The sequence below is a fragment of the Coturnix japonica genome, chromosome 13 (assembly GCF_001577835.2).
Source record: "Coturnix japonica isolate 7356 chromosome 13, Coturnix japonica 2.1, whole genome shotgun sequence".
In the NCBI taxonomy this organism is placed as follows: Eukaryota; Metazoa; Chordata; class Aves; order Galliformes; family Phasianidae; genus Coturnix; species Coturnix japonica.
The window spans coordinates 4,222,089-4,238,925 of NC_029528.1; the positions used below are offsets into that span (position 1 = coordinate 4,222,089).

The 16,837-nt window shown below is 42.8% G+C and overlaps 1 protein-coding gene across 2 annotated transcripts in view; it reads left to right on the top strand.

Moving 5' to 3' along the window:
• The first annotated feature begins 302 nt into the window (after positions 1-302).
• Positions 303-16,837, top strand: part of CNOT6 (CCR4-NOT transcription complex subunit 6) — a 30,489-nt gene continuing 13,954 nt past the window's right edge. For both annotated transcript variants that reach the window (XM_015875808.1, XM_015875809.2), the window contains exons 1-3: positions 303-488; positions 14,551-14,664; positions 16,458-16,644. In XM_015875808.1, coding sequence (XP_015731294.1) covers positions 14,553-14,664; positions 16,458-16,644 — 299 coding nt within the window. In that variant the 5' untranslated portion in view covers positions 303-488; positions 14,551-14,552. The remainder of the gene's footprint in view (positions 489-14,550; positions 14,665-16,457; positions 16,645-16,837) is intronic.

Consider the following 16,837-nt stretch of genomic DNA (forward strand, 5'->3'; position numbering starts at 1 on the left):
TCCCTGGCCTCACACTGGGAACTGCTTTACCGCCATACACCGCTGTGGCAAGAAACACACGTCACTTTTATCCACTTTTCCGTGACCCCCCTTATCCTTCCCACCGGAGCTCCACAACACACGCCTCGGTTCGGGGGCCACGACAAACCCCTCCGGGCCCATCAGGCGACCCCCGAACCAGGCGACCCCCGAACCAGGCGACCCCCGAGCTCCGCTCAGCGCCCTCCTGCGGTCCGGCCTTGCGCAGCCGCGGAGCGGGGGCGGCCTCGGCGGGCGGGGCGGAGGGAGGAGGAGGAGGAGGAGGAGAAGGGCCGGCCCGCCCGCAGCAGCCGCCACCACCACCGCCGCCATGATGCTTGTTTGCTTTCAATGAGTGTGAGGAGGAGGCGGGGGGGAGCTGCTCTCCCGTCCGGCCCGCGGCAGGAAACAAAGAGCCAGGCAGGCGGCGGAGCGAGGGCGGCGGGGGGACGGGGATGCTGCAGCCACAGGTATCGGGGGCTCGGGGCGGGGCGGCCGAGGAGCCTCGCCTCGAGGGGGGGCTCGTGCTCAGGGGGACGGGGAGGGCGGGGAGCGGGGCTGCGGGGGTTAACGGGGGTGGGGGGTGCGGGGGGGGGAGGGGAGCCGTGTTATTATGGCGAGCGGCGTAGGGTGGGGGGGATCCTCCGCTATGGGGGGGCTGAGAGTTCGGTGAGAGGAGGGGGGGCTGTTTTGTTGTGTGTCGGGGCGAGCCGGGGGCGGCCGGGCCGGGCTCGGGGCTGCGGGCGGGGGCCGAGCTGGCAGCTGCTCGGCGAGAATCGGGCTGCGATCGTGTCGGAGGGCAATTAAGAGGAATTAGTGTAACGGCATCTGGAAGCTCCAAGTTCTTTATATATACGTATATATGTATTTATTTATTTATTTATTTTCCCCCAACTGTTTAAAAATAATTAAACAAAAGGCAGAGAGGGAAATGACATCAATCTGATAATGGTCCAAAGCGCAATTTTCCAGCCATTTCGCTTCCTTTCCTTCCTCAACCCTCCGCTCGCCGACGGACGGCGCTGCCGGGGCGAGGCCTGTGGTGGCAGCGGGCGGCCCGCGGCCCTGCGAGCGGCCGGGCAGGGGGGGAGAGACGGAGAGCCAATCCGAGCGCTCAGAGCGTGATTGGCAGCGCCGGCGGCCAATGGGGGCGGGGTAGGGCGGGGCTAGCGCTGACATGTTGGGCATGGGGGGGGCACACACCTGCGGGGGTAAACAGAGGGGAATTGGGACGGAGCTTCCTTGGGTGAGTGGGGGGATGTGGAGCTGTGTGAGCACGCACGTGTGTGAGCTCGCAGCTTGTGTGAGCCCATGGAGCGTGGAGAAGTGGGTCAGCGGGGCCTGTGTGCCCGCAGGGAGCTTGTGGCTCAGGGCTTTGTGGGGAGCTGTAAGCTGGGATCACAGGGGGCTTTAGGAAAGTCTGTGTCTGAGCATCTGTCTCCATCGTGGTGTGTGCACGGTGCAGCTCTACGACTTGTCCGTGAATATTAGAAATCCATATCAACCGTGCTCATCGTTTTGTAGTGTGAGAGTACAGCCATAACAGATACAGTCAAACTGGTTTGTTGTTTTCCTTCTCCCCCTCCTCCACCCTCCCCTTCTTTTCTTTTTAATGTCTAACTCTACAAGTGTGCAGGGACACAGCACTGGAGCAGGCAGCCCAGAGAGGCCATGTTCTTCTATGGCAGTATTCAAGACCCATCTGGATGCTTTCCTATGCAACCAACTGTAGGGAACCTATTAGGAGGGGATCTCCAGGGTCCCTTCCAACCCCAACATTAATAGTAACCCACGCTGTCATTCTGCAGGCAGCTATTTGCCTTGTAAGCAGGGTTGCAGATCTCCAGGATTTTCTCTTTGATTGTTTGTTTTTTTAATTGATAGTTTTCTAGGGTTTATTTTCTTAATCTAGCTCTCACCACAACGGGTAACAAATCAGAATTCAAGGGATTAAGGAATACCTGCAGTACGTGTCTGGCTTAAAGACAGAGATGTGCAAGTGTTGACTGGTAATTGTTTTGTATCTTGCATTTTTTTTTCATTTTAGAGCAGGTCTCGTAATTGGGAATTTATCAGCATTTCCACTGGGGTAATTTTACAGGATTATCCGCCCTCTGTTCTTCCTGCTGGTTCATCTGGACTCTGTGGAGTGTGCTGCTGGCCATGAAGCCTTCTGTGGGGGTTTATTCATGCTCTTACAGACATGGAGCCCTTCACATTTGGATTAACTCTTTACTCACTTTTCATCTGAATCGTGTGGATCAGTCTGTTTATAAAACGGACACTACCCTGCATCCCCTTTCTGTTTGCATTTTGGAGTTGAACTCTATGCAGACACAATGAGTTCAGGCTGTTTACTTTGCTTGAATTTTAGAGGAAGAACTGGAATTTAAAGGTAGATGAGACTGTGATACTGCAGGGGCAGGTAAATGCTTTTGAAATTTTACATAAGAAGTCTTGAAAACACGTTACAAAAGGCCACAGATTGTGTGAGCATGGTGCTCATCAAGGTAAAAACCACTAAGATCAGGCAATGCTGAATATTAGGAAGTCTTATTCTTCTAAGTAAGTGCAGCGTTCATGATGGAAAACACTCTTTAAAATGGGGTAGAATACTCCTAAGATAGAGCAAATAGAAAATGCTTTCCCAGCTCACCAACAAAAGCACCTATTCTTTAAAGCGTGGCAGTGTAAATAAAAGCAATCGTGTTAAACTACCACTAAACAGCTCAGTATTCTTGTTTGTAGTGCCGTGTGTTGTTATTTGGATTGCCACCGTGCCTGGGAGGCTGGGTGGTGAACCAGAATTCCCCATTCAAGTTGTGCAGCACCTGCTGCAACAGGCAGCCCTGCTGCAGAGGCTGCAGCCTCCTGCTTCTGTTTGCTAGCAGGCTGCAGAGGTCTAAAATTAGCCCCTTGTTTTGTCATGTTATTGTGTTTATGTTTGTATATGTAGAGCTTGTAACGTGCTGTCCCTGGCTCAAATGGGGCCACATGATGGGAAGGTTATATGCAGACTGAATGAAGGTTTATGAATGAAGGTTGTATGCAGGCTATAACCTTATGAATGAAATTGCCATTCAGTCTTTAGAATTGAAATATACAAGGCATGTCACTTAAAGGGTTTGGGTTTTTTTTGCTAGGAGAAATGTATGGCATTCAAAGGTAATAGTGATGTATGATAAGCTTCAAAAAGCACCTTCTGCCTTAAAACCCCATGAGAAAGATCTCAACAGGTCCTGCCTCTGGAATTTAGTCCTAATTGTGTGATGCATATGTTGACCTTCGCTCCATTGCATACAAAGGCTTCATACATAAAGTAGCCCAACTGAGTCACTGCAGGGCATTACCTGTTTTGTATTCCCCCTTCAGTGCTGGAGCTTCACACTTGGAGGTATGATTATTCTGCAGTATCACGCCAGATTACTAACTTTGTATTAAGCCACATAATTTATGTTCCGATGTTGAAATCAGTTTGTAGGAACTCATTCAGCAGCTTGGCATAAGCTTGGGGACCTGCACTCACGTTGTCTGCATTGAAGTGATTTCTGCAGGTGGAGCCTTCAAGAATACAAATGCTTAGGCAGGTCCCATAGAAAAAGCAGTTAAAATGCTTAACGTGTCCTGTTGAGCTACTAATTACACTTCCAAGATGGTGCTTATTTTAAAAAAAATTGGCAACAACCCAATTTTCTCTATTGTAAGAGTGCAACAGAAATCCTTTTTTTAATGCCTCAGAGGGCTCTTTTTAGCAAAGGAATGGAGGAGGGCCTAGGAGCTGAAAATGTGTGCATAGTTGGTTACCTAGAAATAAAATGCTTGCTAGGATTTTGGTTTGTGCTGTACTGGAGCTCTGCAGGAAGAGGGGTTTTTGTTTTTCTTGAAGCTGGGAAACATTAGATATTTTATTGAGGCTGCTGCATAGATGTGATTGTAGCCATGGTGTTCTGCTGGTTCTCGTGTGTGTCTTAGTTTTGTTCCTGATCTGCAAGCTTTACTCTGCAAGTTAAGCAGCTTCCTACTTTAGGCCCATCTGAGGGCTGTGGCTGTGTCTAGAATGTGCCACACCAATGGGAACATTAGTTTGTGTTGTTAGGGGACTGAAGGAATAACAATATACTGCATATTACAGGTTACCTGTGTGGCTTTACTGCTTGTTCTGTGGTGCATTAAGAGTGAAGCACGGATCACACAGGTTAAATGGAGCTCCACAAAAGCATCACCCTGTTTAGGTCAGTTTGCAGGTCGGGGGTCAGAAAATGGCCTGTGCTTCACAGCCAGATCCTCCCACGTGGAACTCACTGCAATGACATCTGCAAGGATAGGAAGGCTTGAAACTGAACTAAAGCAAAGCTGGGTTTGTACCCATACAGCCTGATCCGTATCACTTGTTATAATGTGAGCCTGTACCATAAGTGACCAAATAATGAAACACACTGAAATGTTTTCTGCTGAACTTCCACCATTAATACTTTTTAATCTGCTTTTAAAGAGTTTTAACAGTTGTCCACCCAACAGAAGAGCTTTGCCTGACAAAGCAAAAGTACTATGGACTCAAGGAGAGAAATTTTAGTGCTGCCTTAATCAGAGCCTGTCTGTACATAGATGAGTATTCTCAGGGACAAGAGCGTTGGAATAAGTGATCTGTGAAGTGATTAAAACTAAAAAGGAATCTTTGCTAATGGACATCTTAAGAGATGTAAGTATGGAGATGAGAGAGCTGGACAGGCCTTTCCCACATGGAGCAGCCCAGGTGCCTTCTGCTACTACTGCTGTTCAAGTAGGGAGCAAGAAATCAGCTGAAGACAATTCTCCAGTGACAGAACTGAGAATACTGCTCTGGTTGGTCATTGCAAGCTGCATCAGTGCAACCATCTCTGAAACAGCACTGGAAACCAACCAGTGGCGTGACTGATACAGTGGGGTTTTTTTAAACCACTGCCATCCTCTTAGCTGGGTATCACTGCTGCTCCAGCACAGCCGAGTGGGGGCACAAAGGGGGTCAGGAAAGAAATCTCCAGTGGGTTTTGTTGCGTGACTGAGGGGTTGTGAAACAACATCTGCAGGCTTGTTGGTCTAAATTGAAGCAAAGACAATTTGTGAATAGTTTGGCTGTTGCTATCAGGATGTGGCTAGATGGGAGAGGAAGAGCTGTAGAAGTGAGTTTGGTAATGTGCTGAACTAGAGTTCAGTTCAGCTTTAGTATTTACAAGCATGTAAATGTCTTCCTAAAAATACTTTCTAGATAAAACATTTCGGAACTTGACACTGAGATCTGTTGTCCTTCAGATATAAAGCAGGAAGGCTGGAAATGAGCTAATGTCCAAATCTCATTTAAAATAATTAGGTTGTCTTTGACTCCAAGTTCTACTGCAAGGCTAAGAGAATAATGTGGGTGAAAACAGGAAGCCAGCATGCACAAAGCAGCAGAGACGTGGAAATTATTCTGCAGTTGTATGAAAGAAAACATGGTAAGGAGCCTTATGGTATACAGGGCAGTATTTGAAATAGCATACAAACATGGACAAGGATAAATTATGCCATACTTCAAATTAAAATAGTTTTTCGGATGATGGAGAATTATGAAATAGGATCATCTGGACACAGTGGGTGGAATAAGGATTTGAATTTGTGAACATCTTGGTAAGACCATTCTCCAGCCACCTACAGAAGGCAGGTGAGGTCAGTCTTTGGAGCCTTGGTCTTAGCACTGTTTGCATTTCTTTAAACTCAAAGCACAAGGCTTCAAGATGGAACTCTTCCATTTAAAGTTGATGCCTTACATTCCATCTTGCTTGTACAGTATATAATATGCAATTAAAATAAATTATTAAAGTAATTAGTAAACCCGACTGGTCTTTTAATGCATTGGCATTTCAGAATGCACTAAAATAGAAGATAAAACAGTCGGAATGTTGCCTAGCGTTCATTAGCCAGCCAAAGTGTTTCTGGGGATACCAGTTCAAGGTTGGGCTTTGCTTAGCAATTTAGTTTTGCACTAATGTTTGTTTTGTATACAGCAGCCTTCTACTATAGGAATCATTATTTATAATTGCTGATAATTAAGAACTATTCTAATCGTCTGGACTCTGTGCTACACCACTGAGAATGTTTGGAAGTAGTATTTCTAATCATTAGATGTTTTGCATGCTCAGGAGCGGGAATTTGAGTTATCAAAATCCAGCTAAAATGTTATCAAGTTATCAGTCTAAAAGATAGAGCAATCAAGGACCTATGGGCTGAAACATGCCCTTCATACTCTGACCATGATACAGTTCTCTTTTGAGGCTAAACTGATCTTTATAGCAACCGAACATGGAAGTGAGAACTGCTGTGTCGCACTACTGAACCTATAGTAAATTTTGTCACTCCCCTGAGGCTTTGAGGGTTACATGTACTACTCCATTAGAATACTGTGCTTCAGGTTGCCTGTCTACTGAGAAATCATAATTGCCAATGGAGTGCAGGGGTGGCAGGGCTGGGCAGGGGAGTTGTGGGGCTGTAGAACAGCAGCCTTGCTGCCCCTGCCGTGCACCTCAGCAACAAGCAGCTCATATTCCTATAAATGCAGAGTGAAGGAGGACAAAGAAACCTTTATTACATTTTAAATACCTGAAGGTTAAAATTTAATAACGTGTTCATTAAAAAAAAATATGAATTGACTTATTTTTAGACTTAATGAAACAGAGCCTGAACTAGTTAGGTACTATAGCTCTGTGGTCTGATCAGGCCTTCAGGACTGGAAAATAGCAAACATCCTGCAACTGTGTGACTCAGCTGATAGAAACCAAGATGCTTTGGTTTTTCCCCCCCTCCTTTTACAAAAACAAAATTCTGTATTACAGATACTCACTCAAGCAGCAGATATTGACTTAATCATTACTTTATACTTAACATAACATAGTTCTGATGCATGCTCACATACTTTCATGGTATGTAAGCCTGCAGAAGAGGAAGGGTTCCTCATTGTTTTGTATTGGCAGCCAGGTAAAACTCTGGTTTTGGAGCTCTTCAAAATATGATGAGGCAGCAGTACTTCCCTGATGGAGCCATTAAACGTTAATATGCTAACAGCCCTTAAAGTGTCATCCTACTGAGTGAAGAAGCGAATGAAATAACAGAATCACAGAATAGCCTGGGTTGGAAGAGACCTGAAGGATCGTGAATCTCCAACCCCCCTCCACAGGCAGGACCACCAACCTTCCCATTTAATACCAAACCAGGCTGCCCAGGGCCCCATCCAACTTGGCCTTGAACACATCCAATTAGCATTGTGTTGGGTTTCCCCCCTTTCTTAATTTAGATTATTCCAGCATTAATCCATCAGTGGGTTAAAGGAGTCTTTGACATTTTCCCCACACATTAGTGATGAATCTCGTGGCAGTGGGGCAGTGTTCCAGGACTCACAATATGCTGCTCCCCTGTGCAAGCAGTGCTAACGTGCCATCCCTCCCCACTCCAGGGAGAAGAAAATGTGAATCCCAGGGTGAACAATTTTCATTACTGTTTAGCAAGGTCCCTAATCTGTGATCTTTTTCCCTAGTTTTATGTTTTCAGTGCTATATGCTTAAAAAACACTAATCAAATAATCTTCTTCTATAAAATGTCAAGAATGCTTACTCTGTTCAACAAATACATGTTTACACAGACTTTTCTCCTCCCAGTATGCAAGTCTTACATAAATATTAAGTGTTCTCAGAGCTCTTTTATGTATATTTCAATAGAGCAATCATATTCACTCTTAGTATTAAATGTAAGGTTGCATTGCAATAGATAGGCAAGTCCTCAAACTCCTGAATATTCAACGTGAAAACATTTGTGGTGTTCTGAGGGGCTTCAGTCTGTTTTCCTCCTCATTGGAGGAAACATTTCTGCACTTTGGTTTATCTGTTTGCATAGTTATGCATTGTAGCAAGATAGAACCAGCAGCAGCATGACATAGCAGGGTGTAAATTAGCTTCGTGTTCCCGTGTGAAGCTGTTGAGTGGCTGGGAGATCCAGAGATGAACCACACTGAAGCTTTTTTTTTTAACATAATGTATCTGAGTAAAACAAAAATCAGACTGGTATGAAGTTTCAAATGAGTTATAGGCATAGCAAGAATTAAAGAACTAAGTGCCTTTCTCTGTACAGGTTTTATGGGGAGCACATGCAGGTATGTTTGTGTCCCAAATTTTAAATGAGAATTTAGGTAAAGTACATTGAATTTACCTCATGTGTCACTTGAGGTCCAGCTGGGTTACACTGTGTATATTTGCTTCTTTTCCTCACTGCTTTTTGCCTGCAACTACTTTTTCCATTATTTTTCAGGATTAAGACCATCAACTAGTTTGTTGTCTGTACATGGTATGGACTGAGGGTAAATCCAGGTATTGCCTCAACTCATCCATTCAGGTGTGTGAGAAGTTCTGCCATAGACCTGCTCAAGCTCTTGTTGTTTTCTGCAGGGAAACAGCTGTTGCACCTCATCATCCCAGCCAGGGCAGCAGCCCTATGCATGGGGCTGTTGCTTCATTCAGCCTGTACTTAAGGCTGAAAAGTAGTTCAATTCCCATAGAAATCATCACTTAGTAAGTAAAACGCCAACGCTGAAGGGAACATGAAAGCAATAAACTTAACTCTCTTTGAGCAACCACTTCTGTAATGAACAGTTAGTGCTCCATGGGAAATGCAGAAAATGGGTGTACGTGAAAGAACAAGTTTAGTAAATTTTAAGTTTTATAGTGAACATAGGAATACAGTATTATAAAATTAGCTTAAACTTCCCCCCTCCCTAAGAGGAGCATCTTTCAGGTGCATTTCTGTTATTCCTTCTCTTCGAAGAGTATCACTAATCTGAGTTCTAATCAGTAGCTTCTCTGCTTCCTAATAAAGCTCAATAGAAGAGATTCACCCTTTATACACAGGCTAACATTTTTTTGACTATACATGAGGACTACTATAGTTTTGTTATCTAAAAAGCACTGTACTTTGACTTCATGTAGGATTTTAGACTTTGTTCAGTGTTACTATTTAACTAATGCCTTGATGATGGCAGTTGGAAGCAAGATTTTGCTTCCTGCTGGGCAAGAGGAGATTTTAGGCAGGTATGGCCAGTGAAACAGTCACATTGTTGTCTGGATTTCAGTCCATTAAAGAACTGTGCTGCAAATACACACTTAAATTACTACTATAATGAAGGATATTGACTCCCCCAAGTGCATTTCTTCTTACTCCCACCCAACCTTTTGGCCAGTTTACATCTCTTACCCAGCTCATCTCCTTAACAGAGGAAGAATCAGCGTTGATGCAAGAGTGGAGGGGAAACAGAGTCCTGAGGAGGGAGGAACCGCAGGAAGACCAGCTTAGTTCTGCTTAGTGTGATGTGAAACCACAATGCAAACAGTTGAGTGTGAGGAGAATCCCAAATTAACTTTGAGTTCAAGGCTTATCAGGCAGCACCAGAATCACTTATTTGTGGGGAAAAACCTTTGGATCTGATTTTTGAATATAGCTTCTGATTACATGGAGAAGTGTCAAGGTTAGAGGCACAAAGTTACAAAGGACTGATCTGGTGTGAATATCCAGTGTTGGAGAGGGGGAAAAAGAAGGCTTCACGGGTTATAATCATCTTATTAGATCTTTGATCGACTGACTAGGTTATACTATATAGTAAACATTGTTTTAGTACTGCAGATTGCAGCCTCTCCTACTGCTTTCAACAGAGCAGAAGTATCCTGGCAGCCAGTCAGTGTGTGCTTATTATACAAGAAAAACACACTTCATTTATCTGCTTGCTTCCAGCCTTACTTGATTTTTATAGTTTATTCACAATTTTGATGTAAAAAGAAACAAGTTTCACAATGCACTCAGTCAGGTGTAGTTTTACTTTGTTTACTTCTCCTTTCCAGAAGCTTTCTGATCTATATCAGTTTTAGTGTTCTCAAGTAATGGGGGAAAAGAAGCGAGAAGTCCTCAGCTTATGTCAGAGAGTTTCAGAAGCTGATTCCTGCTGCTCAAGCCTTGTGCATTGGTACATCTAAGGGTCCTTATGTATTTGTAAGTAGACTTTGCAGAGGCTCCTTCATAGATTCTACAGTAATTCTTCCAGAATAACAGATGGAGTCAGAGGAAGTTAAAATGGTATCTAAATACTAACTTACACTGCTTTCATTGGTTCAGTGTTTCATGTAAAGCTTCAAAATAAAAGTTTCCTTCACCTGGTTTAATATATGATATGGAAGAAGTTAGTACTTCTAGGAAATGTTTTATGGGGAACTTAATAGTTGAAGGATGGATGGTAGACTTGGCTTACAGGAGTTGCCTAACATATTTAGCTTTGAAATAAAATTTGTCCGTGGTGTTTCAGATGTAAATCTGTAGCTTTTTGTTCTCTATTTTAATAGGAAAAGCTTTACTTTGGTTAAGCCCTGCTCTCCTGCCATTTTCTGATTGCATAAAACTAGCAAAAGGGAAGGATAGAAGGAAGAAAAAGTCATCCTCTTTCCAAATTTGTCACTCCAAGTGGTTCCCCCACACTATCACCTCTCCAGTTCAGAGGCATTAATTAATAATACCTTCTAGAGTTGTTTGGATTTTTAGCCGCCTTGTAACCCAACTTCCGCCTTTTATTTTGCTTAAACTTAAGAGACGTACTGCTCCATAGGGCTGCTTCTTGTGCTGTGGCCTTTCCTCATCCTTATGTGGAAAGCACCATAGCAGAAATGACTTGACCCTTAGGCAGCTCTCCCTTTATAGGCCATTAACTTCCCCTAAGCCTATACTCCCAACAGCACTGGTGCTTTAGCTACAAATGCTCTTCAACAGCAGAGCAGCACCTGCTTAATGGAGCAGCACTCACACAGCTGCTGGTGATGACACCTTCTCTTTTCCAGGACAGCTCTCTAGAACAGCTAACCTGGTTCTTAATCACCTGACTTCACTCATTGCTTTAACCTGGAGAACTGGGCAGCAATTGGCGCAGGTGCAACTCAGCCCTGTGGTAATTTGCTTTGTCTCTAGTGATCCTGAGAGATGCCCAGATCAGCACTCCATCATCCATTTGTTGCATTAGTCATCACTGTCAGCTCTCCTAACGGTTTGGCCTCCCTTGACTTGGCAATCTTCAATATTTTTCTTCACTTTGTGTCTCTTTTTGCTCTCTTTCTCTCAGAGCCATTCATGCAAACAAAGGCATAAAGTTGTGTCTGCATTGAAGATTCTCCATCTGATTTCCTGTGTCACATCCTTTTTGCTCTTGACATCACCAGCCTGGTTTAACTCAGCTCCTGTGAGGTTAGGAGTCCTAATTCTGCATTGGGATTGAGTGACCGGGGTTGGAGTGGGCAGCTGTCCTTGTCATCAGCTCTCAAGCAATTTTGTTTCATCTTTTAAATGTAGTTCTAACAAGCCGGTACAAGATAGTAAACAATTTAATTTGCATTTAAACATAATCACACGCCCTCACATTTAATTTTGGTTGTGTGGAATGCATTCTGTTATCTGTGTCCTATCTTTGTTGATAAACTGTTTCTCCCTTACCAACTAAGTGGTGTGTGTAACAGCTGAGTATTCAGCAATGCTTTCCCCAGACTGTGCTGGTGCAACTGAAAATTACAGATGGTGTAAACTCTTATGAAAATGAGATGTAAATGATGGCTGTGTTAAGTTAATTATTAGAGCAGCCCTTATCAAAGGCTTTGAGGTTGTCCAGCACCGTTTTATGCCTCTTAAAATTGCTTTAGTCTGACAAAACCATATCCCTTCATCTGACATTTACCTCAGCAGGTTCTAAATTTGGAATGGGGGAGGTGGAGAAAGGAGACAGTGATTTGTAGAAAGCAGTGATTTATCCATCTACTCCCTGCTGGGAAGTTTTGAAATTTAGTTCAAGGCATCCCATTTGTGTTCTGTGGTGGCCAACGTGACCCACATTTAGTCTGGCTGTCAGGGCCTGGGAGATCTTCAGCTCTACCTGATGAATGAAGGTGCACAAAGATCTGCTGGGGTGACTTCCCACGTCGGTGCTGTTCCTTGCAGCCAGGACTGCTCCTTGAGCAAAGCTGCCCTGTCTGCACTCGCTGCTTTTTCTGCTATTGAGTGATCCTAGGCTTAGTCTTTGCACTTTGAAATGCAGCAGTGAGAAAGGGAAATCCATCGAAGAGGAATGCTGAGAAGGGTCAGATGGTGACACTGACAGACTGGCAGGACGGGCACACTGATATTCTCTGTTAAAACCTTCAGTTGTTAAATCTCATCAGTTGTGTTACCGTGCATGAACAAAACCCACTGGAAAAGTATGTCATCCTCCTTTGGTAGCAGGGAGCCATGTAGCGCTGGTACCAGCAAGTCTGTTAATTAGTGCGTGTGATTGACTGTGCTCTGGGGAGTATTCGCATTTCCGTACTGAATGAGATTTCTGTCTCTGGTACTACCTGCTTTCGTTTTTAGAAAGTGGAGCACGTTTATTAAGTGCAGGAGCTGCAGGAAGAGAATGTATCAGATGAGGGAGGGAGGAGAACACTCCCTGGAAGAGCACAGCAGCAGTGCTCTGTGTGGGGATGGCATTTGTGAACATGTGCTTGTTTGTAGCAGGCTCAGAGGAGATGCTGTATGTATTGTTTTGCCATTTATGATTACATTCGTTAGATAGCTACTAGAAGGTTAAAATATGTTTTTACCTTTCTGGTGATTTTCAGTTTTTACCTTTTTAATGAACTTAGTTTAAAGAAGATGATTTAGCACTTAATGATTTTTAGCATCCCCAGAACTCAGGTATGGCCATTCTGTAAGGAACCCATCCCAGCTGCTATTTATAATCTGAGCACTTTACCCAGAATTCACTTCTTAAAGAGGAATTTCTTGTCCCTGGGTGGAGCTGACTCTGACCAGCAGTGAGAAAGGGAAGAGGTGTGAATCAGTACAAGAGTTACTGCGTTACAGTAAGCACTTGGGGCTGGATGACTTTGTTTTAATAAAGTCACATAATTATCTGTCTTCTGTTTTTTAATGTGTTAAATAATTTTTATTAAATGAATGGTAAGTAGGTCTGGTCAATGGCCTTGTGAGGATTATTAGTTGTTAATGTTCCATTGGAGTGCAGTGCTTTTCTAATGTACTCAAGTATGTCCAGGGCTGAAGGAAAGACTTGATAGAAAGCTTCGCTAGGTGTGATAGCTGGGTGTTGTCGGGGTGTCAGCAGCATTTCTTTGCATTGCTGTTACGTGTTTTGCTCTAGGAATTGCATTGCATTGCTTGAAATGTATTTGTAAATTTGTTTTGAGATGCTGTTGTTTAACTTAGTTATTGCACACACATCACTTCTATGGTTTATGGCTCGTGCTTCTCAGTGTGGATGTTTCCACTTAAGATGGGGAACTTTGCCATAGAAGCTCTTACGTATGCATAGAACTCTAAGCTAGTGTTTATTTGTGGTAAAAATGATGTATATTGGAAGTTCTTTGTAACCTTAAAACATGCAACTAATGGGTCAATTCATGCAGTATTTATATAAATCAAGGTATGTTTAAGCCATTTTCCCTTTTCTACTGACTGAATCCCAAATACTGTTTTCTTGAGGTGGAGAGGAGACAGCAGTGCCACCTTCTCATTCCTTCTCTGTGCACAGAGCTGGTACTGCTCTGCTGCCATACAGGAATGCTGGTGGGAGGGCTCTGCCTAGAAGAACCTTTAGCAGTTCTCTTCCACTGTCTACACTGGGCTGCAGTAATAAAGAAGCACTGATCAGAAATGTTTCTGAATTTCTTATCAGGAACGATGAGGAAGAGAGTGAGGGAAGTTAAGGTCAGTTAGATGCTTAACGGTAAAACTTAAGAAACTGATCTGAATCTCTATGTTAGAAATGATGTTTTTAGACTCAGAAGAGTAGGCTGAGGATTGGATTAGAGCACTGTTGTTCTGCAGACTTGAAGAATTGAGGATCCTTTTAGAAATATTCTTTTCTTGGTTGCTGAATTTGTGTTGTGAGTTGAGGGCTGCAGTAAGCCTGGAAGTGATGGGTAGACAAGAATAGTAGCAAGTGTTTTCAGTAGTTTATATGAAGGGGAACATGGTAGTGGTGGTATTCATCAATTTCTGAAGTCTTGTTGTTAAGGAATTTGGATGTGGTTATTATTCTAAGCAGCTTTCTGACCAGCAAGGAGAACAGAAAGCCCAAAAGTCTGAAAGTTTCTTTGTCAAGTAGTGGTTGCTGGAGGTTCTGCTTCTGTAGGCCAAAGGCGAAGGAGACTGCGGTATGATGGGATGTCTGCAGAGCAATACAGGGGTGTACTTGTGAAAGGTGTCAGGACAGGATGTTTGTATTGCATTACAGACATAATTAAATTATTGGGGGCTGGGGTTGGATTTTTATCTTATACCATTGGATCTGAGCTCCTCTAAGAGAGCAGGCTTTTACACTTAGAAATGGATGTAGATTACCTTTAAATATTTGTATTGAATATCCAGTACAATATTTAGCTGTAGAATGGAAATTACCTTTTAAAGAATTCTCAGTATAAAATGTCATAATCCTTTGTGATTTTGTATCGACAGGAATGCCCAAGGAAAAGTACGATCCACCTGATCCACGGAGGATGTACACAATTATGTCCTCAGAGGAAGCAGCCAATGGAAAGAAATCACACTGGGCAGAGTTGGAAATAAGTGGTGAGAAACCGGTTAATGATCCTCAGTTAAGATTTCAGTGTATTTTAAAAGCAACCTGCACAGTACAAGCTGGAACGAGAAACATAGGGAGTATGAAACAGCTGTAGGAAAGAAATTGTAAGCTCCATGTGTTATATTCGGTGGTTGACTGGAAGAAGCAATAACAAACTGAGGTTTTACGCTGAAATTCTGATTAAATAAGGAATTTCTTTAAAAGATTGGTATTTCTAAATGGCTGTTCAATAGATAAATGTATAGAAAGCAAATAGACTTCTAACTGTAAAGTCTTTCCTTCCAGATCACTGAATCTGTGTCATCTTTCAAGTGCCACATGCCAGTACATGTGAATTACAGTACTTACTCAAAGGTTACAGGTGCAGAAACCTAGTTAAATGCTGCTTCAAGAAGCATTAATTTAGGCTTGGATATCCACTTGGACATCTGCTACTTATGCATAGGAAATGCATTAAGTAATAGCTCTTTCCTTTCATGCTTTGTGATCTCACTATAGACTGATTCCAGCCAAGAGAAATGTAGGTGGTGAAGGGAATATATAAATCCTTCCTGCTCGAAAGGTTTCTTTGATCGCAGTCACCTGTTTGCATTTAGAGGGTAGGAGAGAGGGAGGAGTTGTTAATGCAGCTTTAAGAAACGCAGAGAAATCCTGATTTGTACTTAAAAACGTTTCAGAAAAATTCTTAATGAGCTTGAGAGGAGAATGAACCCTTGAAGGAATTGTTTGCATTTGCCTTGCAGAGTAAAATGTGGCAGTGCCTTTGTTCCATTGATGATCACAGTGTCTTTTCCGTGCAAAATACTCGGTCATCTGCTACAGAAAGCCACAAATGCTTTAATTGCTTTTATTGAAATCTCCGAGCTCTTTGCTGCGGGCTTTTGTGTGCAAGTAGCTCCCTGACAAGTACACCTGTATTAAACATTTTGTTACCAGGGACTGCCTTCCAGATACAAATGTATCAGTGTAGCTTTTCCCAGGCACTAAATGTGAGTTGTTTCCTTAAATAGTGTTCTTCATAATAAAAGGAATTATTATGTGTTTGCGTTGGGGTATTTATTAATGATGCTGTTTTTAATGATGCTGTTTTTAACATTGAGGTTTTTTAAGGCTTTCAAGCTTTTTTAACCTTAGAGAAACTGATGGTGGTGCTCTTCCTTCAGTGCTGTTGGCACAGTTAAGTGACTCTTGTAAATGAAAAGAGGGCTCCTCCTGGGGGAAAAAAAGTCTTGGAGAGAAGAAATGTTTTGAGACCTTCTGATTATACCTCACATTGTTTGTGTGCTGTGATGTAACAGCCTTGATTCTGTAACAGAAATCCATGTTTCCATCTTTCAGTTTATACAAAAATTATACCTTTTTAAAAAATCTCTGGCAGTGATGTATTCAGCTTTCAGCTGAATGCCAGATGGAAATCCGTGTTCTCAACCAGGCATTTTGGTCACCCCGAATATAGTACTTCTGTCTGTTCCTGGCTGGCTGGATGCCACAGAACAAAGATTTTTGGTTTGAAAGTAGGGGAAAATTGAAGAGCCATCTTATACCCCAAACATGAACAGTAATTGAGGAAATGTTTCTTAAAACATCTGTTAACTGTTGGGGGGACGGTCAGTAAATAGGTCTGTTGTTTTGTATGGATCTTGAGAAAAGACCAAAGCTCAGAACTTAAGTCTATGTTGTTTTTTCCCAGTCTCACATATGGTAGTGCTTAATTCTTTGAATCTATAAGATACATTGATTTTAATTTTTGAATTTTTCTTTCTTTACCGTCCTTCCACAGGGAAAGTGAGAAGCTTAAGTTCATCGTTGTGGACACTGACCCATTTGACAGCTTTGCATCTCAGTGACAATTCCTTATCCCGTATTCCTTCAGACATTGCCAAGCTTCATAATCTGGTTTATCTGGACCTGTCCTCTAATAAAATCCGCAGTTTACCAGCAGAGCTCGGAAACATGGTGTCACTCAGGTATGTGGGTTTATAACAGGAGTTAAAGTTGCTTAGCTGTTATCTTTGTACAAACAGCTTGGGTTTTGGCATAATAGTGATGTTCTAGTAAATGTAAGCATAAATAAATTCCCTCTTCCTTATTTTTTTTTTCACTTGTTCTCCTGTTCTGATGTATGACATCATATATATGTAATGAGCTCTAGAAATGCTC